This window comes from Mastigoproctus giganteus, chromosome 9 (assembly GCF_048544385.1).
Source record: "Mastigoproctus giganteus isolate SK-2022 chromosome 9, ASM4854438v1, whole genome shotgun sequence".
Taxonomy (NCBI): Eukaryota; Metazoa; Arthropoda; class Arachnida; order Uropygi; family Thelyphonidae; genus Mastigoproctus; species Mastigoproctus giganteus.
Window position 1 is genome coordinate 96,027,249 of NC_143583.1, and position 26,782 is coordinate 96,054,030.

Sequence of the window (26,782 nt, forward strand, 5' to 3'; positions counted from 1 at the left end):
TTCACACTTGTTACCGGTATATTAGGTTACGTTTTGCCACATTCTGCCCAGAAATGGCTCAGAAAAGATTTTCGTGCAGTGCTGAATTCAAGTTAAAAGTGATCCAGTTTGCAAAAGTGAATGGAAATCATGCTGCTGAACGTAAGTTTGGTCCTTGTCCAACTGAGAAAACAATCCGAGACTGGCTACGGGAAGAAGAAACCCTACTGAAAACACCACGGCAGAAGGCGGCCATTAGAGTCAAGTCAGCAAAATGGCCTGATTTAGAGAGGGAATTGAAGATATGGATTGAGGAGCAAAGGACAATTGGAATTCCTGTGTCCACAAAGATGGTTCAGCATGAGGCAAGAAGAATTGCTGATGAAAAAGAAGTTACTGATTTCAAAGGAGGACACAATTGGTGCTTCAGGTTCATGAAACGGAATGGACTAAGCATGCGTACATGCACCAGACTTGCCCAAAAGATGCCTAAAAGCTATGAGCAGAAGGTCCTTGAATTTCATCGTTTTGTCATTCAATGTCGGAAGACACATCAGTTTGAGTTGGGACAGATTGCAAATATGGATGAAGTCCCCCTTCAATTTGATGTCCCAAGTAACAGAACTGTTGATAAGAAGGGGGTGAAAACTGTAACTGTGAAGACAAGTGGACATGAAAAGAGCCATTATACAGTTGTTCTAGCTTGTGCCGACGGAACCAAGCTGCCTCCTATGCTGATTTTCAAACGCAAAACAATGCCAAAAGAAGACATTCCTCGAGGAGTGATTGTCCACGTTCATGACAAGGGGATCAGGATGGGATGAAGATCTGGTGTGAAAAAGTTTGGAGCAGGAGACCAGATGGGCTCTTACACAAACCTGCCCTATTGGTGCTTGATCAGTTCAGGGCACACATAACAAAAAATGCAAAGAAGATTGCTCCAGAGCAAAAAACAAAACTTGCCGTCATACCTGGAGGCTTGACATCCCAGCTTCAACCACTTGATGTCAGCATTAACAAACCCTTCAAAGCTGCCATGAGAGACGAATGGAACCAATGGATGAAGTCTTCTAGGGACAATTTGACACCAGCAGGAAGAGTGAAGAAACCAACTATAGGAGAAGTTTGTACCTGGGTGAAAAGATCCTGGGATAATATCAAGATTGAGATCGTTGTTAAGTCATTTAAGAAGTGTGGCATTTCAAATGCCATAGATGGAACTGAGGACGAGGCAATATATGAAGACAGGTCTGATGTGTGTCTGATGTCACATCTGTATCTGATGACATTCATCATCGGACACAGATGAGGACAAGCTAATGGATGGGAGTTTTTACAGTGATGAGTTGTACGAATTTTAAGATGAATAAAACTTGAGTTCAATAACTTTATGTAATACATTTTTTTTCAAATTTCGGGACTCAAAATTAAGGTGCATCTTATACATGGGGAAATACAGTATATTGAGTAGTCAACTCTTCAACAGTGCTGCGCCTGTTCACCTGTACAACCCGGCGCTCACCTCTAACATCAACCTTTTACTGACCTTTGCAATTTGCTGTCGGGTTGTTGTTTGACCATTTTGACACCAGTCCTGGTACGCTAACTACGGCGGCTCTTGAAAACCCCACCAGTTCAGCCGTTTGGGAAATGAGGCACCAGCTTGTCAAGCACCCACATTCTGTCCTTTATCAAAGTCCTTCCAATATATCCTTCCTTTTACCCATCACGCTCAGAATTTCACTACCTACTGAACCACTGACACCTTATCTATGCTATATAGGTCAACTGACTCCGCACTCTCGTACCTCATGTGGTCAATGGGCCACATCCAGTTTTCATAGGGGTGGTCATAATTCAGTGATCACTCAGTATATACTGTTTAGTATAGATAATGACATGTTGAAAGTCAACTTCTATTTATTTATTGGTTTTTGAGTTCATGATTAATTATACAATCACCATACAAGTCAACCTCTTGTTTTTTTTTTTTTTTTTTTCAGTCATATTACTCATTTCATATAGAGGTGTATTAGCTGCAAAGATTTTTTGATTGGCATGTTGCCCACCTTTGGACCCTTTCAAGAAACTCATTGTCTTTCTTTAGGTGAGGTCACCATACTTGAACACAGATCTGTTGGATTAGCACTTTAAGTACTAATTAAGAGAAGAGGGAAAAAAATCAGATGAGCTGAGAAGCAGCAACTGAAGTTTAAAATTGACAAATGAAGATACTGCATGTTTTGTTACAACAAAATCAATCCTAACTAGCCATATTGAAATGCAAGTAGGTTATTACTGGATGATCTAAGCCAAATGGGACAAAATCAAAGAATGCTTATTTTAAATGTGTATTCCTTGCCCTCAAATTGATAATCATCAATAATTAAAACTATCAAATCAATAGCAAGAGAACAATTTTATCAGAAACAAGTTACTTATGTAGGTAGGAAACAAATAGCACTAATTTTTCTTCACACTATTTAGTTGAACACACTGATGCAAAGCAACACAATTTACCTCAAAGGCTCAGAAATATCCTTGTGTATAATTTTACATATTTTTATTGCCACTGGCAATATATTTTTTATTGTTGTTCAGCTGTTTTCCTCTCAAAGAGCTCGAGGGGCTTGTTTTGGTATTCATTTGGGTGCATAGTATTTTAAATGATTACTATTTTAAGTAATCAGGATTATATTTTCAATTTTGCCACATTGTACATTTTCTGTTGGTATGACTTTTCATTTCTTATCACTACATAATGTCAACATAGATGGCCCTGGAAGTTGGAACTGATAAAGGTTGCACTTGCAGCAGTTCCTTTACTTCTTGGCTGCTTTATTTTGTTTTCACCACTGTTATCCATATATCCATTTTAATAGGTGATAGGTTAAAATTATACAAACTTGATATTTTTTAAATTTATTGACTTCTTCACTTTCATTAAAAACTTTAGATCTCTTGATTGGCAGCTATATGTCACAGAGTGTAGCCATTGACTGCTCTTGCTGTGCTGTCCTGTAGTAACTATGTGACACTAGCACTACCAAGGAGTGGCTCTAGTGTCACATAGTCTTCTTCTGAACTGAAGATTTTCTTTTTTTTTTTTTTTTTTTTTTTTTCCAAAATCCAGAAATATAAAATTAATTTCTTGAATGTTCATAAGAGCAACCTAATCTAATTTTGTACTTCCTGACAGTATAGTGTTTTTGGCACTTGTTACTTGTTTGGGAATGTCTGGGTTCAAGTCCTTTCTTAGAGCAGAGGAGTTTCTAAAGACCTCTTTAGTCAGGGATATAGTTAGCCAATCTCAGGTGGAGGGAGTTGGGCTTTTCACCATGAGTTATTCTGGATTTTTCAGCCAACACAACATACAAATTAGCCAATGAACACACACTTGTATAGACATAATACATAATGGCACAATATGGTCTAAATCACTGTTGTGCCTAAAACCCAACAGGTGACCTTACGCTAAGTTATAAAGTCACTTGTACTAACAGGTGTCCTTGTACTTTTTGTGACACAGTCACTAAACAGATTTTTATTTCTTTGCTGCAAACATGTTTAATGTATTAATAAAGGGGAAAAAAACTTTTTTTTTTTTTTAAATGGATATGATTTCAGCTTCCTGACAAACTTCATGGCTTCTGAGAAGTACCTGGTCTATAGAATATTTTCCAGGATGTTCATAAAGGGTTTGCTGGTAGACATCATTTGTATAATATAAAAATAACACTTGGTTATTAATCATATCATTATTTAGTGTCAGTTTTCCACTGGCTAAGTGTGGATATTATGCAAGTTCAGTGTTCTTTCTCTTGTAAAACATGCTTTATATCTGTAAACAGAACACGCCAGAAATCTACAGCTAAGCATATAATGATGAAAGAGCCACTGATAGAAGACTCGTGTAGTAATGGATGCATCCTTGATAAGACTACAGATTATTCATGTGGCATTCCCAGAATTACACATAATTAGTGAAATTGTGCACTACTACCTGGAATGTACTGATACTAAGATCATTGTGCAAACGATTAAGGATCCTATCCTTAACCTGGCACATTTTCAGTACATGACCAAGGTAGACAGTAGAAATGAATTCAACTATCAATTTTGACTGGACAAAGCACAATTAGCAGTCACAGCTCATTTCAATTATATGAGAAACAGACTTTCTGCCACCATCAAATGGAAACAAAAATAATATGCTTGTTCATCAGATATTTTAAACTCCGATTTATCCTCTAAAGCCATCTTTCATCTTCAGAAGAGATTAACTTTTGATCCTTTTAATAAATGAAGGTTGAGAACAGTTTTTATGAAATGTAATTTGTTAAGGCAAGAACAAAATTCCAATTTCTAAAGTGTGATCATTATTTTTAATTTGTAAACTGCCTAAATTTCAACTTCCTAATATATATTAAGATGATTCTGAAAGAAGTAAACAGTTTTGGAAAAAAATGCAGAAATTCTAAATGAAATTTCTGATTGTTTCCTATGAGCCCCTACAGGGTATTGACATCCCCCACAGGTAACATCAATTCAGTAATCTTTTTTTCTCTCTCTGACATTTGCCAGTATATATTGTGGCATTGATGCCATCCTGTGTGTCAGTTCAGGAATATCTATTGGCAGTAGCAGCACAAATACTACCAACAGACAGAGAAACTCTACAAAACAGCCATAGAAAATTTACTGCTATATGTATGGTTAGTGTTTCATGAACATACAGAAGTGTTTACTTGTTTTTGAATCACTGTGTGTAATAATAATTTTATATATATTAAAAACATATATAATTTTTAATATTATTAAAATAATAAATTCTTGTACTTTACAGGTGATGTCGTCATGCTTGATGGTAGCCGTGGAATTTTGAAGAAAATTAAAATGGTAACTAATTAGTTATCGTCAGACTGGGAATAATTTATTGTGGTGAATTAAAAACTTAGCAGATAATAAAAATTACACTTAAACAAAGATGACTGATCCAATCTTCCCACGGAAAATCATCTACGAGGCAACTCTTTTAACACCAAAATCAAAACTTTCAACCTGTGTGATTTCACATCACGTCCAATATAACAAAAGCTAAAGCAAAATTGATTATTAATCCCACTTACATAATTCTAATGTCCAACTGTCCATTATTATCTAATATGAAATTAGAATTACAAAACATCAGAAATATTTTTAAATAATGTTTTCTTAATATAGGATTGAGATGTGACAAAAGGAAACAAGTTAGGTAATGTACACAGCACATTACATTTCAGGCCTGTTTAATTTTTTTTTTTTTTCTCTCTAGATTAAATGATTTTTTTCTTTCTGTGATTAATTGGAATAAAGTAAATATAGTTTTTTTATCTCCTTATCAGTTAATTACTAAGATTATAACTTTATAGAATACAGTACTTAGTAAAACTCTCTAAACATAGCCCTTCAGTTTAATTACAATTATATAATATTTATTACTCTCCTCCCATATTACTTTTTTTTTTCCCCCAAGTCTTTTCTTTCTGTGTGTGTGTATATATATATATACATACAGGATATCTCAAAAATATTGGTACATGTAGGTAACATCTAAAGGAATGTGAATCGCATAGGAACCCATAACTGGAAACATCACCATAAGTCAGTACACGGCGCTGTTCATCAGTTCGCGAGAGGGAAAATTTCTGGTTTACTCATTCAAGCATGAGCTGGCAGACATGCACCTAGTGTATGGATTAGCAGAGGGCCCACGCGGTGTGTACCCCCATGCGGCGCAACATTGCTTCGCAATAAATGTGTGGGCAGGTATGGTCAGTGACTGCTTAGTCAACCCATACCTGTTACCATCCCGGATGAACTCCGCTAAATATCAGATCTTTCTTGAACAAGTTCTACCGGGGTTACTTGACAATGTTCCAGCAAATGTGAGAGACAACATTTGGTTTCAACATAACGGGACGCCTGCCCATTACGGAAGGTGTGTTCGTGACCATTTGAACAGGCGTTTTGGGCGTTGATGCATTGGCTGTGGTGGGCCCGTTGCCTGGCCCCCACGCTCACCTGATTTATCGAGCCTTGATTTCTCTCTGTGGGGGGGCTCTCAAATCTATCGTGTATGTATCGCCTGTGGAGACAGAAATGGATCTCGTCTGCGCTGCTGCTACTGGTGTGTTCGACCGTGTCCGCCAATCCATGCTGCGTCGGTGTCATGCATGCATCGCGTCTCATGGTGGAACCTTCGAGCATCTGTTGTAACATCATGAAATGCATCCATCTCGTACTCCATTGTTAATATTATGTCAAATAAATGTTTGCCACTAATTACTGTCTTGTGTGATTTCTGCTTCTTGTGCCTCTGCTACTACTTTCCCGTGACATTTCCGGTTATGGGTTCCTATGCGATTCACATTCCTTTAGATGTTACCTACCTCCCCTAAACGTTTGTACCAATATTTTTGAGACACCCTGTGTGTGTGTGTGTATATATATATATATATATATATATAATCCAAAAATTAAATAGAGAGATAAAGATTAATAAAAATATATTATTAAAAATAAATAAGAAAAAATAGTAGAAAAGCTATTTCTACTATTAAATCAGTGGCAGCAGAAACGCACAATCCACTACATGTTGCTTATAATAAGCTAAATTAAAATAGGATATTTGCAGTAGCATTGCAAACCAGTACAGTGAAAATGAACTGAACCTAATAAAAGAACAAAAATAACAATAACAGAAAAATATAGGGGGGATAAAGAAGGAGAGGGTAGTGTTGAAGCAACGTTCCTAAAATAATTTAGAAAATTAAGCCAATTAAAAGAAATTTAGCGGTGCCCCCGTTTCCAAATTATGTGGACTAACAACATTACATGACCAAATAAACTGAAAATAATAAAATGAACTGACCATTATGCCCCATCTCGACAGAGGACCACGAGGCCAATAATAGCCAGGGAATCACTGCATTTCGAACGCTAAACAAATCCATGCAACAATGGAATGATACTAAGATCAAACTGCCGATGCAATAGATTTGCATAGCAGTGGTCCTTATACAGCAAAAAATAATAAAGCAGAAAGCCTAGTACTCGCATGGCCAAACCACACCACTGACAAAACAATAGTTGAACTGAAAATAGATAAAAACAAATTAGAAAAAAAAATAGGGGTAGCATGACGATGTGCTGCACGCTGCGTTCGTACTGCCATCTATAGCCTAATTTGTTTCTACATATTTTCAAGAATATATTTGCAAGAAGTATTTATGAAGATATTCAGGATAAGTTTTTTTTTTTTTTTTTTTCCTTGTTAGTTGTTGGCGCATCAGCTTCTATGGCCATAATGCACCTCCCAAAGTTTTTGCATTTTACTGTGATTCAAGCCCGAGGCAGGAATCAAACCTGCAACCTTTGGGTTGCCAGGCAGGCACTTTACCTACCTGGCTAGCCCGGTCGGCTCAGGATAAGTATGGCAAACCCCAAGCAACGGGTGGTTTAATAGGTTCAAGCATCGCGCTGATTTCCACAACATTAAAGTAAAATTGAATAATTCTATTTATATGTTCATCAAACATTTCTTTTTTTGCCTCAATCAAATTTGGTGTGCATAGTTGCAAGTGCTGCATAAGCCTTGAAGGAAATTCCAACTTATGCAGAGTTCCGTGGAATGTAACCCTTATGTAAGTCAGGGAGTGGCTGTATTTTGTAGTGCCAAACATAAATATAACCCTAAAATTCTGATATCACATATGGTTTTTGAGAAAATTAATATTTTTGTTTTACTAGTTTACTAAATCATTTAATAAAAATGAATTATAAGCTTAAAATGTTAAGCTCTGATTTTCACTTATAGATTATTCACCCCAGCTTCCCTTATAAGTATTCAGTAGTAATTAGCAAGCATGTTCACACTCCACTTGCCTTCATACCTTTTTCTATGGTAAAACTGTCCTAGTAAAACCTTTCCTCGTGTTTATTGCAGACATGCAGAAAGATTTCATTAGGATATTTCTTCCATGATAGTTCTTGTAATTATATACCCAACATAGAAAATGAATTAAGTTTATATTTACAAACCACTTCTTCATAATTTGCTCACCTTTGATTTCTTAAAAGGTTTCTGGAGAGTATGTGAAAGCTCCCCTGAAAAAACTTTACCACAGGGTACAGTTTTGTCAGGGTACAGTAAACCTAAACAGTCCAAGCCAACTGATAACTCTAGGCAGGTTACCATCACACATGCAGAAATCTCTTAATGTTCCCCTCTTCTGGCTTGAATAAAGCATTTTGCTTGTTCTTTTAAATGTTATGTTATGCTAATGTTTGAAAACCTCAACACAGCTCTTCAATGAAGTACACCACACATCCATTTACTAAGGTAACCCCCAAGGCAGAATGCACTGGTCCCACAGGAACTAGTAGTTGTTGGTGACTCTATTGTCAGGGAAACGGGGAACATGCTTTGTAAAAAGGATAGGTGGAACAGAACCAGGGTATGTCTGCCAGGGGCAAAGGTTGATGACGTAGAGCAGATATCATCTTTTAAGGGCACAAAAGGTGATATAGTTGTACATGTTGGCACTAATGGTATCAAGAGTAGGAGACCGGCAGAATTACTTAACAAGTACAGTTCACTGTTGAAAAAAAGCCGTGAATTAGGGTTGAATTTGAAAGTGTCTGCAATTCTGCCCAGACACGATAGGAGGAAGTATATGATGAGAGCCTTGTCGATCAATTCAGCCCTGAAAAGATTGTGCAAGGCTCAAGGGGTAGAATTTTTTTCAGCCTGGACTGTACTTGTTAACAGGAGAGACTGCTTCTACAGGGATGGGATACACTTAAATAGAAAGGGTGCAAGAATATTTGCTGATGCTATCGAGGCTGTGTTAGGTGGGTCGGAAAACTGCTAGCTTGGGGGGGGGAGACAAAGACTAATAGATTAACAGTAGCCACTGGCACAGGTGAAAGAGATTCTTGCACTGCTTCTACTGGAATGAGCAGAAGCCTGAAAAACAAGATGCAGGATATTTCAGAGACTGCTGGGAGTCATCGCAGTACAAGTAAACACATGGGTTGTGTTAGGGTAGCTAAGAATAGAAACAGATGCATGTATACTTGCGTGTACACCAATGCTAGGAGTTTAGTAAATAAATTTGATGAATTTGAGGTATTGCTCAAAACATCACAGGCAGATATTGTTGGGATTTCAGAGACGTGGTGTCACACAGATATAAGGAATGCAGAACTGGAATTTGGGGAGTACAACGTCTACAGAAAGGATAGACAGGATAGGAAGGGAGGAGGGGTTATGCTATTAGTTAAGAAACATAAAATCCAAGGAAGTGAAGCCAGTCAACATCGCTGGACAGTGCAGTGTCGAATCAGTTTGGTGTGACATAAGCATTGGGAGATCAAAATAGAGTAGGAGGTGCTATAGGCCTAATGACTCTGATGAGTATAATAAAAAACTGCAGGGAAATAGAGTGGGCCAGTAAATCAGAGAGTCTTATAATGGGGGATTTTAATTTCCCAGATATTGACTGGAATTTGGGGGCTGGTCACTCACACACTAGCAAGGCTTTTGTGGATTTATTGGATGATTGTTTTCTAAACAGCATGTTCGGGAGGCAACTAGAGTGAGTAATACTCTTGATTTGATTATCAGTAATGATTTTTCATGCATTAAGAATCTGCAGATAAATGAACCACTAGGTGGCAGTGAGCACAGTGTGCTGAAGTGGGATTTACTCAAAGAAGTAACTACCATTAGGGGTAAAGGGAAGGGTTATTGCTTTCCTAAAGTCGACTACGATGGACTGAGACAGTATTTAAATTCTATACAGTGGGACCAACTGATGATGCTACCAACAGCAAATTCAAAACGGGACGCATTCAAAAAACTTATCTTGGAAGCTACTAGGCTTTACATACCAACTAAGAAATATTGTTCAAGGTTTAGGCCTAAATGGATGTCAGATGAACTAATGAGACATATGGCAGAGAAGAAAAATGCATGGGATACATACAAGTTGATCTGTAACTAAGTTACAAAGGAGGTTAGGCAGGCGAAGGCAGATTACGAGAAATCTTTGGCAAGGGATGCAAAGAAAAACAGCAAGGAGTTCTTTACTTATGTAAACTCTAGAAGGAAGGGGGTGAATCAGATTGGTCCACTTGATATCGATGGTTCAACTGTTGATGATCCTGCTCAGGTAGCTAACAAACTAAATTAATATTTTGCATCGACATTCACACATGAAGAGTTATTCAGCGAGGGGAATGCCAGAGGTGTATTCAACTCTGGCAGTAAGCTAGAGAATCTTGTAATAACTGAGAGTAAAGTGAAGGAGAAATTGTTGAAGATAAACACAAGGCACCTGGGGTGGATGGGATCTATTCAGTTATATTAAAGGAAGTAAGCAAACCCTTAGCCATAATCATGAGAGCTTCCTTGGACTCAGGGGAGGTACCCACAAACTGGAGATGTGCAAATGTGACCCCAATTCACAAAGGAGGATCAAAGGCTGACACAAGTAATTATAGACCTGTGAATTTAACTTCTGCTCCAGGAAAATTAATGGAGGCACTGGTTAAAGAAGCACTGCAGGATCATCTAGACAAGACTTCAGTTATAGCTTGGACACAGCATGGTTTTGTTAAGGGGAAGTCTTGCCTGACCAATTTTATTGGATACTATGATGCAGTCACAAAAGAACTGGATGCAGGGAATAACTTTGATATTATATACTTGGATCTTAGAAAGGCTATTGATACTGTTGCACATGGAAGACTGCTGCACAAATTGGAGCAGTGTGGCATTGGAGGCAAATTGCTGCTATGGATAAAGGGGTGGTTGAGGAGGAGAAGACAGAGTGGTAATCAATGGACACTGCTCACCGTGGACTGTTATTAGTGGAGTCCCTCAGGGTTCAGTGTTGGGTCCATTATTGTTTTATGTATTTATAAATGATATTGATGATGGTATATCAAGCTTAATGTCCAAGTTTGCAGACGATACGAAGGTTGGCAGGGTTGTCAAGGACACTACTGACACTATGCTGCTGCAACAGGATCTGGAAAGGTTGAGCAGACGGGCTGAGAGGTGGCAAATGAAGTTTAACATTGACAAATGTAAAGTACTACATATGGGAAAGAGCAACGTATCAACTCTGTGGTACTACACTGAGAGTAGTAGAGAATGAAAGGGACCTGGGGGTGGTTGTGCAGGCAGATATAAAGTTCTCTGAGCAGTGCAGACGGGCTGCAAGAGTAGCTCATGGCGTATTGTCAATGATATATAGGAATTTTTCTAGCAGGGATAAGGAGGTGATTATTCCCTTGTATAAGGCAATGGTCAGGCTACACCTAGAGTACTGTATACAGGTCTGGAGGTCTCATTTCAAGAAGGATGTAGAGCTGCTGCTGGAACGAGTACAGAGAAGGGCAACAAGATTAGTGAATGGAACAAAGGGGTGCTCTTACGAAGAAAGGCTTAACTTTTGCAAATTACAGTGTCTGGAGACTAGGCACCAGCGAGGTGATCTGATAGAGGTGTATAAAGCCTTGAATGGTTTGAGCATGCTCAATGCTGATGGGATTCTTCCTCTTGCTCAGAATAATCACCTGAGTGGGCATAAATTCAAATTAAGGAAAGACAGATGTAGGATAGACGTGAGGAAATTTGCCTTTAGCCAGTGGGTGGGTGGTTGGTTGGTGGAACAGACTTCCATCCCTTGTCGTGGAAGTTGATAGCCTAAATAAGTTTAAGGCTCAGGTGGACAGGTATTTCGAATGAACAGAGGGGTGAAGTGGAAGTGGTTTTTTTTTTTTTTTTTTTTTTGGCTGATGCTGCATAAGCTTGGTTTTTTGCATCAAATGCCTCTACTAATGCTAATAGGTCATTACTCCTTGATATGTTCAAAAATATGGTGTATAAATTTGTTATACCAATTGTTAAATCTTCCACCTTCATTTTTGAAGCTAATTACTATAGCAGACTAAATCATATAAGGTCGTGGAAAATCTAAAACAGGAGGAGGCAATTTTTTTTTGTTGTTCAGTGAGGTAGTACATCATTGCCGAATGTGAGTGTGGTGAACAAGTTCCTGCTGAAAAATTATGCTGTTATAAACGAGTAGCACAAATGTCATTAATTGGCAATGCAACATTATTTTAAAATTTAAAAAAAAGTTAATATTTTTCAGTATCAGTTTTGTCAATTTCAGTATGAAAATGTACTAAGTACTATTATGAAAGAAAGAATCTATGTACAAGGATCCTTAATTAGGAACAGACAAAAATAGAAGGAAACTTGAAATATAAATTATCTCAAACCATGCTTGGCATTTTAACAATTTCTCAAGTAATGCTGATTCAAACCAGGTGAAAAAAAAAAAAAAAAACTCAGTTCGGGTCTCTTTCTGATGAAACTTTGAAAATATACTTGACAGCAAAGTCTCCGCAAGCAGGGCTATTAAACAAAACTTTGACACACAATTTCTGAAGAGTCAAAGCCTATAACATCTTTCATGATATAATCATAATCAGCTGATGTCTGAAACAATCCAGATGCCCATGGGCAGAAAAATCCTTGATATATGCTAACAGTAGGACGGATACTGTACTTATAAACAATCCTATGGCTCTATCTTAATATATGAAATGTTTCTTCAGCGAAATTTAATTACAAGTCCAAAGTCCAAAAAAAAATAAATAAAAGTAAAAACCATTCTGCTTTCCACCTTTTTTTTTTTTTTTTTTTGATAAAAATTATGAAACTTCCTGTTTTCCAAAAATAAAAGGTTGGTAGCTTTCAAATATGAAGGTAACTACGAAGTTATTATTGAATGATATTCCAACGAAATTATCATAAATTCTTACTGACCTAATTTAAAATCATTTTAAATTAACTCAAAGACTGACTCCAAGCATTCCATAATATATTTTATTTACATAATAATTAAATTTATTTTGAATTGGTAAATTCAAAAGCAAAAGCTGGTAAATTTTTTATTTAATTGATTTTTTTTTACAAAAGTAACTATACTAAGCAAAACATTCTTCATACTTTCAGCTTCATTCAGGGGCCATAATATTCTTTACAACATTTTCAAAAGACCTATGAAACAATGAGAAAAAAGATGAGATGGGATTCAGGATGTGGGAGGGGCATATCATGAAACAATCAATGAAAAGGATCAATGCTATAATGTTTTTCCTGATATTTTTCCCTAATTATTTAAGTACTCAAATTACTACCAATTACTGGCAAAAATACCTGACATCAGTCAAGCACTTTGCCAATCTTGTTTGTTATTTGGTTTTTAGGAGCATTAGCAACTAAGGCCATATTGCTCCGGGATATGCGGTGGTCATTCCTTGACCTTTCCGCATACTCCATATTTGGTGGTGACGGGCTCGAACCCCGGTCTAATCAAGAAGCATGTGCTACGCACTGCTGCTCCTTCCCACCTGGCTACGGAGGCGCCCTGCCAATCTTGTCTTTGGACTCATACCATAAAACAAGTCTTTGACATCCCTAAACCTCTTCCCCCCTCTCCTTTTTTGGCTTGGTGACTGAGAGATCCAGACATGTTGCATATTAACTTTGTTTGATAGAGAGATGGAAATTTTAATTGGTTGTTAACATACCTATAAAATATGAATTCATTTTTAATAAACTGAACTCAAATTTGAACAGTAAAAGGGGAAGTAAGCGTGTTAAATGTTATTAATTTCCTTTTTTTAAAGCCTCCAGTCCTTTTCACAATACATATAAAAAGTTTATTTTACATCATGGAATAATACTTTAACAATTAGTTGAACACCTCAGCAAGACATTGTATTTTCCTTAAAGACACAATGTCTTCATTCACTATTCCATAAATTTTGAAATTTCAAGCAAATAACCAGCCAAAATGTCTGTAGGCTGCCCTTTCATGACTTATTTTGCATTAATCAGAAATTATTTTTTTTTGTGTATCTTTATATTATATGATAAACCATGAACTCCACATGAAATTTTTTAAAAAATTCATTTTTTACTGCACAATGACCACAGAAGAGGTTACAACTGTTTATTCAAGAAGAATATCACCATTAACCATGTTTTGTAGTCACATAAATTAAAGCCACAATCAACTTTAATGAACTGTACCTTTGCAGTGACCACTCTCAGCTATATCAAAATTGTTTTTTCTCTATAAATACTGGAAACAATTTCTCACAGCCAGAACATTTAGTAAACAAAATTTTCTGCTTCTTAACAGTATTTCTGAACCTATTTTAAGATCCTGTTTTCAAGTCTTTATAGACTTGGAAACAGGATAAACAGAAAAAAATAATGGAAGCAGCCTGCTTAACGTTATACAATACTTAAATAAAAAAAAAAATCTCTATAAATTACCATGCTAAGAACATAATTTATTGGCCAAATAAAATCCAAACTGTCAAATGAATGAATATGCAAATTTAATTTTAAAAAACTCTTGATGTTTTTTTTTTTTTTATGAAAATTTCAAACACAAAGGGTATTTGAACCTATATTACTTATTACCATGCATCACCTACAATGATTGAGGAGAAAAAGAAGATACTCGTTGACATCAGACTTGAATTTCTGTAGATTGTAATTTTCAGGAAACGTGTAGAGGAAGGTTGTTCCAGAAAACAGAAGTTGAAGAAATGAGGAAGAAAAGTTGGTTCTGTGAGTTTGAAGTTGTACAGTAAAACTATGTCGAGTGGTTGCTGCATGTGTTCAGACTGGTTTCGAAGAGAGAGAGGGGGGAAATTACAGAAGCCAATTCAGAAGAACAGTGCCCATGGAAATAACTATAGAAAAGGTATGGAATAGAAACAGAACATCTATGAGAGAGAGAGAGAGAGAGAGAGAGAGAGAGAGAGGGAGGGACTGTGCAAGAGATGGGTCACTAATTAACCAAATTTCCCTCTTCTGAATGAAGTCTAGAAGCCTGAGAGAAGTTACAGAGCACTGCCCCAGATTTAGGAACAATATTCCATGGTAGGATGGATTTGAGATTTGTACAGCGTGATTAGCTATTTATAAGAAAAGTAACACTGAGAGCAAAAGAAAGAACCCAATTTTTTAGATGCAGAGGAAGCAATAATTGTGATGTGCTTATGCCAAGAGAGATTCTAATCTCTCTTGGCATAAGCACATCACAAATTATGTTGACTTCTAAGTCAACATGATAGAGATATGTGATCTTGTTGAGAAATTTGAGTGCTGTCAAAGATAAGCATAGGAGCAAAGGAATCCTTTTTTGTGAGATATAAGACAGGACTGAGTTTTGGAAGGACTAAGATTAACTAAGTTGTCTTTGTCCCACTGGAGAATTACCTGCAGATCAGCATTTAAGGAATTAGTGGATATTTGAGCTTAAGCTATTTGTGCAGGGCAAGGTTTCTCAAACTGGAATTTGAAATGCGATGTGCTATCATCAGAAAAACTATAGATAAGTCTTCCAGTCAATGGAAGAAGTTCATTAATATATAAGAGGAGAAGAATTAGAGAAAGAACTGGGCCTTGGGGAGTGGAAGTTAGAAGACAGAGCCATTTACCATCAACTGCAGTGAGTGTCACGCCCAATTACAAAAAACTGCCAAAATTTATAAGAGAAGTTTATTTAAAAGGACTTTATGCCAAACACGACTGTGTTTGAACATGTTTATGCCAAACAAGATCAAAATCTTTTGAAACGTCAAGAGCAACTGCTCGAGCTTCAAACTTTTCCATTTAATTTGTCCATGTGTGGGTAACATAAAACAAATATATCACCAATGGATCTTCACTGACAGAATCCATATTGGCAATCATTGATCAGATAGAAGGTTAAGCAATTTAAAGGTTGGTGGTGCAAATTTATCAATAACTGGATATAAGGGATTTGTTACCCTTTTTAGGAACTGGCTGGATATAAGCAAATTTCCAAGCAGAAGGCAAAACACTAGTGGAATAAGAAAGTGTAAAAAGCTCAGGAGCATAGTAGAGAATTACCATCAGGACCTGGTCACAAGAGAGGTTGGCATAAAAGCTGTTCAAAATTCTTCTGACATCCTTTTGATGGAAAACTACAGAAGGCACTGAATGGAGTGTACTGAGAATGGTAGGAGGTTGTTTACCAAGATCATCAATACACAAGTTAGAAGAAAAGTAGGATGCTAGCAGGTCAGCTCTACCTTTAGCAGAAGTGGAAATAGAACCATTTGATTTTGACAAAGGTGGGTATAGACCTGAATGCAATACTCATGATGTGGCCTGACCATTGCTTTCTACAATGAGATAATCACCTCCTTACCCTGCTAGCAAAATTTCTGTATATCATTGACAAAACCCCATGAGCTGTCCTGCCAGTATGGCAGACTTTGATTTGATATTAAACAACTGTACAGAGAAATAACATTGGCCAGTAAAGCAGAATGTCTTAAAGTGGGGGTTTTCAACTTTCCAGATATTGAATGCAACTTGTAGATTGGCCACTCCAATTGGATCTATCCAGTTATATTAAAGGAGGCAGCAAAGGAAGTAAGCAAACCCTTAGCCATAATTATGAGAGCTTCCTTGGACTCAGGGGAGGTACCCACAGACTGGAGATGTGCAAATGTGACCCCAATTCACAAAGGAGGATCAAAGGCTGACACAAGTAATTATAGACCTGTGAGTTTAACTTCTGTTCCAGGAAAATTAATGGAGGCACTGGTTAAAGAAGCATGCAGGATCATCTAGACAAGACTTCAGTTATAGCTTGGACACAGCATGGTTTTGTTAAGGGGAAGTCTTGCCTGACCAATTTTATTGGATACTATGATGCAGTCACAAAAGAACTGGATGCAGGGAATAACTTTGATATTATATACTTGGATCTTAGAAAGGCTTTTGATACTGTTGCACATGGAAGACTGCTGCACAAATTGGAGCAGTGTGGCATTGGAGGCAAATTGCTGCTATGGATAAAGGGGTGGTTAAGGGGGAGAAGACAGAGAGTGGTAATCAATGGACACTGCTCATCGTGGACTAATGTTATTAGTGGAGTCCCTCAGGGTTCAGTGTTGGGTCCATTATTGTTTTATGTATTTATAAATGATATTGATGATGGTATATCAAGCTTAATGTCCAAGTCAGCAGACAATACGAAGGTTGGCAGGGTTGTCAAGGACACTACTGACACTATGCTGCTGAAACAGGATCTGGAAAGGTTGAGCAGACGGGCTGAGAGGTGGCAAATGAAGTTTAACATTGACAAATGTAAAGTACTACATATGGGAAAGAGCAACGTATCAACTCTGTGGTACTACACTGAGAGTAGTAGAGAATGAAAGGGACCTGGGGGTGGTTGTGCAGGCAGATATAAAGTTCTCTGAGCAGTGCAGACGGGCTGCAAGAGTAGCTCATGGCGTATTGTCAATGATATATAGGAATTTTTCTAGCAGGGATAAGGAGGTGATTATTCCCTTGTATAAGGCAATGGTCAGGCTACACCTAGAGTACTGTATACAGGTCTGGAGGTCTCATTTCAAGAAGGATGTAGAGCTGCTGCTGGAACGAGTACAGAGAAGGGCAACAAGATTAGTGAATGGAACAAAGGGGTGCTCTTACGAAGAAAGGCTTAACTTTTGCAAATTACAGTGTCTGGAGACTAGGCACCAGCGAGGTGATCTGATAGAGGTGTATAAAGCCTTGAATGGTTTGAGCATGCTCAATGCTGATGGGATTCTTCCTCTTGCTCAGAATAATCACCTGAGTGGGCATAAATTCAAATTAAGGAAAGACAGATGTAGGATAGACGTGAGGAAATTTGCCTTTAGCCAGCGGGTGGTTGGTTGGTGGAACAGACTTCCATCCCTTGTCGTGGAAGTTGATAGCCTAAATAAGTTTAAGGCTCAGGTGGACAGGTATTTCGAATGAACAGAGGGGTGAAGTGGAAGTGGTTTTTTTTTTTTTTTTTTTTTTTTTTGGCTGATGCTGCATAAGCTTGCTTTCTTGGATCAAGTGCCTCTACTAATGCTAATCACACAAGCAAGAATTTTGTGGATTTATTGGATGACTGTTTTCTACAGCAGCATGTTTGAGAGACAAAAAGAGAAAATAATAATACTCTTCATCTTTATCAGTGGTGATTATTCATGCATGAAGAATCGCCGATAAAAGAACCGATAAGTGACAGTAACCACCATGTACTGATGTGGGATTTACTTAAAGATGGAACTACCATCAAGGGATAGGCTTCTGCTTTCATAAAGGTAACGAGAGTGGTCTCAGATTTTAAATTCCATGCAGTAAGACCAACTGATGATGTTACAAACAGCAAATTCTATATAGAAAGCATTCAGGGAAGTAATCAAATGAACTACTAAGCTTTTCATCCCAACTAAGAAATACTGTTCAAGGGTTAGACCTAAATGGATGTCAGATGAACGGATGAGACTTGTGGTAGAGGAGAAAAATGTAGAATGCATATAAATTATCAGATAACACAGAAGCCTATGGTATATATAAACAAGTCACAAGAGAGGTAGGCAAGCTAAGGTGGATTATGAGAAGTCTGGCAAAGAGCAGCAGCAGCAAAGACTTCTATAATTACATTAACAGTAGAAGGAAGGGGTTGAATCACATTGGGCCACTTGATGAGAATGGGTTAGCTGTTGCTGACCCTACTCAGGTTGCTGACAAACTGAATATGTATTTTGTATCTATATTCATACATTGGGAATACTTTAGGGAAGGGGATAAAAGGCACCTGGGGTGGATGGAATCTATCCAATTATTACAGACGAAGCAAAAGAAGTAAGCAAACCATTAGCAATAATTATGAGAGCATCCCTGGATTCTGGGAAGGTCCCTACAGACTGGAGATGTGCAAATGTATCCCCAATTCACAAAGGGGGATCAAAAGGTGACATGAGTAATTTCAGAACTGTTAGCTTAATGTTTGTTCTGAAAAAATAATGGAGTCATTCATTGAAAAAGTAATACAGAATCATCTAGACTGGAATGCAATTTTACTGTAGCCACAGCATGGGTTTGTTAAGGGGCAGTCTTATCTTTCTAATCTGATTTTATACTGTGATGTCGTGGTCAAAGAACTGTATGCAAAAAATAATTTTCATATACAGGGTGATTCACTACCAGTGCGACAAACTTGCAGGAGGTGTAGGGGGCACAAAGACGAATCGGAATCACATAGCATTCCAGGGTCCGAAATGCCTTCGTCATGCGGGAGGTCGCGTGAACAAAGAAAAAGAACAGAAACAGCAACTCGTTAGTGTAACAGAAATCACTGTAATGACAAGTTTTACATTGAAAAAAGTCATGCTACAGAAGGTGTTCGAAAGTTCGACCAGAAGCAGTCACACAGGCTTCACAGCACCGCCGCATGGAATCCCTAACGTTCTGGAAGATTCCTGGTGTGTCTCGAATCTCCCCGGCAGCTACAGAGATGCGAGCGAAGAGGTCTTCAACTGAATCAACGGGGGTCTGTACACCAATGTCTTCATTTGACCCCAGCAGAAGTCCAGGCATGATAGGTCCGGCGATCTAGCAGGCCAATGAACCGGACCACCATGACCTATCCAATGCTGTCCAAATGTAACGTTTAGGTGTTGTTGGATGTCACTGATGTAATGTGGGGAAGCCCCATCATGCTGGAACCACATTGAGCGGCGCAACGACTGAGGAACATGTGCTTCTTCAATAAGTTCGGGCAGGACTTGCTGTAGAAAGATCAAGTATGCCCTACCGTCCAGACGAGGGGGGCAGAAGCTATGGTTCAATGAGGTGGTCTCCAACAATGCCGGCCCAAACATTGACAGAGAAACGGCGTTGAGTTGCACGTGTTCGCGTACCATGGGGGCACTCCAAAGCCCACAAATGGGCGTTACGTTGATTGAAGGTTCCCTCTCGTAAAACTTGCCTCATCCGTGAACAATACGGACGCAGCAAATGCGCTGTCTGCCACACACTGTTGAAGAAACCAAGTAGCAAAAGTCCTCTGGAGTGGATAATCCGCAGGCTCCAATGATTGGACACGTTGCAGATGGTATGAACTCATTTGGTTTGTTGACAGTATCCTCCATACAGTGGATTGGGAAATACCCAATCGTTGACCTATCGCTCGAGTACTCGTACTGCCTTCTGCAAGACGTAGGACATTCTCCTCATTGTCTGGCGTCCTCGTCATTCGCTCTCGATTCATGGTACCTCTCGTGAAACAACCAGTCTCACGTAACCTTCTGTGCAGACGTGCGAAAATCGTATGATGAGGAGCACGCCTGTGTGGGAAACGTTCCTGGTACAAGCGCAGAGCGGCGCGCCCATTACAGTCCGCAGCTCCATACGCGAGGTGCATGTCGGCCAGTTCAACATTTGAATACTCGTCCATCCTACTGCCTTGGGAACCGGTTCGCAAATGCTGACTTCCAGCGGGATCGCTGTTCACGCGACCTCCCGTTCAACGTCCTCTACCGCATGACGAAGGCATTTCGGACCCTGCAATGCTATGTGATTCCGATTCATCTTTGTGCCCCCCTACACCTCCTGCAAGTTTGTCGCACTGGTAGTGAATCACCCTGTATATACTTAGATTTCTGAATGGCTTTTGATACTGTTGCAGAAAAAGACTGCTATACAAACCCTGAGAAATGAGACATTAAAGGCAAGTTACTGATATGGATAAAGGGATGGTTGAGTGGAAGAAGACAGAGAGTGGTTATCAGTGAGCACTGCTCTTTGTGGACTAATGTTATTAATGGAGTCCACCAGGGTTCAGTGCTGGACCCATTATTGCTTTCAGTATTTCTAAATGATACTGATGAAGATATATCAGGCTTAATGTTTAAGTCTGCAGATGATACAAAAGTTGGCAGGGTGGTTAATGACAGGAATCAGGGTGAGCTACTGGGAAAAGATCTATGAAAATTAGGTTGATGGGCTGAGAAATGCCAATTAAAGTTTAACATTGACAAATGCAAGGTCCTACATATGGGTAGCAGTAATCCCAGATTAACATACCAACTGTGTGGTATACCTGAGGGTAATCATGCAATCAAATAAGAAATTCTCTGAGCAGTGCAGACAGGCTGCCAGGACAGCTCATGGGGTTTTATCAATGATATAAAGAAGCTTTGCTAGCAGGGATAAGGAGTGATTATCTCCTAGTACAGTAGTTTTCAACCAGGGTGCTGCAACAACATTCCAGGGGCGCCACGTAATTTGGGTTTAAGTTACTTAAACTTATTATTTTTTAATTTATATGTTTATTTCATTATAAAAAAGTGTACAGTATCTTTTTGATATACAAAATTAAAAATATCTTTTTAATATACAAAATCTCTTTGATATACAAAATTTCTGTATATCATTGACAAAACCCCATGAGCTGTCCTGCCAGCATGGCAGACTTTGATTTGATATTGAACAACTGTACAGAGAAATAACATTGGCCAGTAAAGCAGAATGTCTTAAAGTGGGGTTTTTCAACTTTCCAGATATTGAATGCAACTTGTGGATTGGCCACTCACACAAGCATGAATTTTGTGGATTTATTGGATGACTGTTTTCTACAGCAGCATGTTTGAGAGACAAAAAGAGAAAATAGTAATACTCTTCATCTCATTATCAGTGGTGATCTATAATTAATGTTTACTTAGTGCCTCTATATAAAGAATAAAATTATATACTGTATATATATAATTTGTATTATGAAATGTAATTTTTATAATTATATTATTATAATAAATATCATATAACATATATATTTTTAATATTATATATATATATTTTAATATTATATATATATATATATATATATATATATATATATATATATATATGAGTAATATGGAAAGAAAGTTAATAAATTGTAACAAGCTGTAACTAATACTTATGGGACAATGCAGTTGCTAGAGCAATTATGAATTAACACCATAATGTGTATAAAATATTTTGTATAATATTGAAGATAAAAATATAGAAGGTAATTCAAGCAGACAATACCAAGCTGGATTTAAAGAAACGCAAGGGATATAAATATATAAAATATAAATATATAAAATATATATACATAAAACTTATCGTTGTCTACCCACAATCTAGATGACTTCAACTGGGGCCAACCACCCAGACTGAAGGCAAAAAACGACAAGGAGTTCTCTGTTTCTGTAATGATCAATATCTGCTAAGATATATAAAATATAAACAATCCAGAGATTAAGTAATTTGAATCTAAACCAATTAAAGGTAGTTAAAAATTTTTGAATCAAAAGGAAGATATTATAACTGTAAGCATGTATTGAACATTGTTCACCCGACAGAGAACGTAATTTAATAATTAAAATAAGAATAAATGTAAAGTATAAGGCATATCTACCATATCCAGGACATAATATAACAACTAGTCATTATGAAATAATAATCCCTCTAGTGACTATATATGTGGTGACCCCTATGTGATGGATATGGTAAAAAGAGTAGGAATAATAGAACCTGAACTCCATAAAGGCGAAAATATAGTAGTACAAATAAGAAATAGTTTCTCCTACATCCTCGGATTACCCTAATAATTTCGGAGAAATAAAAACAAAGTGTAGGACAGCTTAAAGATGATACAAGATATAAGTTGTAGCTCGGGTATGTCCGGGATCGCAAGCCCATTCCTATAGTAGGACCCTGAGCTGAATTCAAACCCGTTCCTATAGTAGAACCCTGAGCTGAATTTGCATGTCACCTTAGCATGAACTTAAGTATATACAGTGTGATTATAAAATAAGATAAGATAAAATAAGATAAAATAACATAAAATAAAATAAAATAAATGATACATTATAATTTGAAGGACGGTGGGTACAAGTTTTCTAAGCTGTAAGACACCAAGAAAGCAAAGTGTATCCTATGTACATAACATACATGGCTCTAAATCCATAATTATGGTAATTATATTGAAGCAATAGTTTTTTTATTCTTCTTACTATCTGCATGTTTCTCTTTGTGTTAACTTAACTTTAATTAATTAATTAATTATTTATTTTTACCATATCCATCACATAGGGATCACCACATATATATACTCACTAGAGGGATTATTATTTCATAACGACTAGTTGTTACATTATGTCCTGGATACGGTAGATATGCCTTATACTTTACATTTATTCTTATTTTAATTATTAAATTACGTTCTCTGTCGGGTGAACGATGTTCAATATATGCTTACATTTATAATATCTTCCTTTTGATTCAAAAATTTTTAACTACCTTTAATTGGTTTAGATTCAAATTACTTAATCTCTGGATTGTTTATATTTTATATATCTTAGCAGATATTGATCATTACAGAAACAGAGAACTCCTTGTCGTTTTTTGCCTTCAGTCTGGGTGGATGGCCCCAGTTGAAAGTCATCTAGATTGTGGGTAGACAACAATAAGTTTTATGTGTGTGTGTGTGTGTGTGTTTTTTTTTTTTTTTTATATATATTTATATCCCTTGCATTTCTTTAAATCCAGCTGGTATTGTCTGCTTGAATTACCTTATATTATTATCTTCGATATTATACAAAATATTTTTTACACACACATGCGCGTGCGCACAGAATCAGATTTAACAGGCAGAAAATTGAATAGGGGTGTCACAAAATAAAATAAATTACTTAGGGGTGCCATTATTAAAAAAAGTTGAAAACCACTGCCCTAGTACAAGGCCACATCTTGAGTGCTATACAGGTCTAGAGGCTTCACTTTAAGAAGGAGATGGATGCAGGTGCTGGAATGGATGCAGGGAAGGAAACAAAAGGGTTTGCTGTTACCAAGAAAAGCTTCAGTTCTGCAAATTGCAATATCTGGAGACTAGGCACCTGTGGGGAGATCTGACTGAGGTGTTTAAGGTCTTGAATGGATTGAGTAAGCTAAATGTTGATAGCATTCTTCCTCTTTTTAAGTCTACATATATGAGGGGGCATAAATTCAAGTTGAAGAAGGATGGTTGCAGGATAGATGTGTGGAAGGTTGCCTTCAGCCAGTGAGTGGTTGATTGTTGGAACAAAACTTCCATCCATTGTTGTGGAAATGGTTGGTTTGAATAAATTCAAGGAAGAACGACAAATTCTTGGGGAATATGGATGGGTGAAGGGTGTATTTTTTTTAATTTTTTTTTTTTATTTTTGGCTTAAGGTTTATAAGCTTACTCTCTTGCATCACTTGCCACTAATACTAATATTGATATGCCATACTACTTTTCTTTAAAGTTGATAAAAGAGCACTTTGCTCCAAAATCTTTGTGTATGTTTGTTTTTATCTATATTATAGCTTCTATTCTATAAATTTTTTTCATTATACTGTGCTTTATTTTTCAGTGTATTTTATAGCTTTATTTCTTGTTTCATTGGTGGTTGCAACATTTATTATTTCAGTACGCTTATTCCCAACACACTAGGCCTGTCTGCTGAAGATATGTCATCAGTACATGTAGACTTCTTTGCAGTGAGATTGTCTGTGATAGTTTTAATATTTCTCTCTCTGTTAGAAAACAAAGAGAGACATGTGTCCAGTAAAACAGGTGGAGATATATCAAGCTCATCAATGAAAGAGCAAGAAGACAAGTGAGATAATTCAACTTTATCTTTAAATGAAAGTCCAATGGAACAATTAAAAAAGATTGATAAAATTGCTCTAGATCTAGGTACCACCTACAAAACACAGGTGCTGGGATTAAAGTAAAGAATCATAATCATATTTTTAATAAAATATGAAAAAATAAAATAAAACAAAACATGATTGTGTTAAAAAAAAAAAGAAAAAAAAAAAAAAAAAAACACTGGTCAAACAAAAAATTATTTTTTTTTTTATATATATTCTATAATTATATCACAACCAAAAGCAGCACGGCTTTGATAGTTTTAGGCAATTCCAAATATTATAATCTGCATAGAAGGTTCTCAACTTCTGTATTTAGAATATTTTTAATTTGTTTGGGTATGATAACACTGAAAAGTGACTTTGTCTATGGAGTTAATGATGCTTCAAGGAAGGTGAAAGTATGAAGAAACATTGTTCAATTTACACACTGCTTCAAGTAGTTTCCTGTAGCCATACAGTACTTCATTTACAATTGGCAATTTTATCTGAAAAAAGGTTATTGTTGCATTTCATGTGATACATGAAATACAACAATAACCAATGCATACTTGTGGTGCAATTTTTTGACAGCCAAGAAACATCTGACAAAAATAAAGTCCAATCTTGTAGCCAAGCTGTTCAAGAATAGAATTCAAAAATTGTAGGCTGAAAAGACTGGCAAGAGAACATCAGCTGACACCAAAAAAAGATTAGATCATCCATAAAAATTATGGGATGATCTAAAGGAGAGGGCTACAGTAGTTTTCTGGGTAATCATTAAGATTTCATCATCATGTAGCAGAAAAGAAAGAAAAAAAAAAATCCATATTATTTTGATCATAAGGGAGGGAACTGGAGCCCCTTTAGCCCCTCCTGGGACTGCCACTATGTACGATAACACATGACCATACATAACTTCCATTGATGTGTTCCAGGCTTGGAATATATCAATGGAAGTTGTCCTCCTCCTGAAAAGCCCCTAAAGATTGGTTTGAATGTACTAGATTGAATGAGGAATAATGATATATTAGGTATGATAACAAAGTTCAGAGACAACTGACTTTGTACCTTGAAACTTTGCTGTCATAACAAGTTGCAAATTGTTACACATTCAGAAACTCATCTAGACATATTCATACAAAGTAACACAAATCACCTGTTTATATTAATGCACACTAAACAGAAGAAACCATAAAGTGATGTTACCAAGCAGCAAATTTGCATCAATTTTGATTCACACTAAGGAAAAAGTGTATTAGAGGTCATGAAATATTAAAAACAGTTTTCCGAGAAGATGCTGTGCGTTGTTTTAAAACTTTTCAGTGGTTTGAAAAATTCAGAGGATCTCTTGTTCATCAAAGATGATCCTCACTCTGACTATCTTTAAACTTCAAAAACAAATGATTTAATCGTTCATTTTCATAATATGGTTAGGAGTGATTGGTATTTAATCATCTGCAAAACTTCTAGTGAAATTAGCATTTTGTATGGGATACATCAGTCAATTTTAACACTTGATTTGGGAATGCAAACGTTTCAGCCAAATTTGTACCTTGCATTCTCACTGATGATCACAGAAAGCCCTCACATCTCAGGATCTTCCTAAGCATGCTACCAGTGACAAATTGTGGATATATGGCTATGATCCAGAGAAAGGGCCCAGTCCTCTCAACTTAAGACCCCTTCTTCTCCAAGGCCCAAAAAAGCAATAACTTCGATTAAATAAGATCATGCTTATTGTATTTTTTGACATAACATTGTTCATTATAAATTTGTCTTGCATGGTCAATTGATGAACCAGAAATATTACAAAACAGTTCTACAGCAACCATAATAGTTCTACTACATGATACTATTTCGAAAAGAAGTCTGCAAAAGTGATCTTTGCACAATTGGTGCTTACATCATGACTACACTCCTGCACACTTAGCACTTTCCATCCAAGAATTTTTTGCAAAGCACTCCATCTGCAGTCCCCTATCTGCTACACTTAACTAGATTCAGTTCTTTCTTCTTTTTTTTTCTCAAGGTTGAACTCCACCTTGAACGGTCACAGATTTGCCATGGCAGAGGAAATCATTTGGATAATATCAAGGTACAATCAAAAAGTTCAGAGACAGAACTAATATTTGGGAAAGGATGAAGCCTACAAGCTATTCAGTTGGATCTCTTTCA

General features: G+C 37.0%; 2 protein-coding genes across 3 annotated transcripts in view; one reads left to right on the plus strand and one right to left on the minus strand.

Moving 5' to 3' along the window:
- The window catches only part of LOC150080566 (uncharacterized), a 58,980-nt gene extending 54,041 nt beyond the window's left edge, over positions 1 to 4,939 (plus strand). Inside the window, exon 9 of the mRNA XM_090381198.1 lies at positions 4,826 to 4,939. Within this exon, the coding sequence (XP_090237324.1) occupies positions 4,826 to 4,890 (65 nt within the window). The 3' untranslated portion in view covers positions 4,891 to 4,939. The remainder of the gene's footprint in view (positions 1 to 4,825) is intronic.
- The window catches only part of LOC150080567 (trafficking protein particle complex subunit 2-like protein), a 109,697-nt gene that overhangs the window by 40,663 nt on the left and 42,252 nt on the right, over positions 1 to 26,782 (minus strand). Inside the window, exon 5 of one of the 2 annotated variants that reach the window (XM_090381199.1) lies at positions 13,041 to 13,102. The exons of the other annotated variant lie outside the window; for it this stretch is intronic. Coding sequence (XP_090237325.1) covers positions 13,060 to 13,102 — 43 coding nt within the window. The 3' untranslated portion in view covers positions 13,041 to 13,059. Of the gene's footprint in view, positions 1 to 13,040; positions 13,103 to 26,782 lie in introns of those variants that run through there. 2 annotated transcript variants of the gene reach the window in all.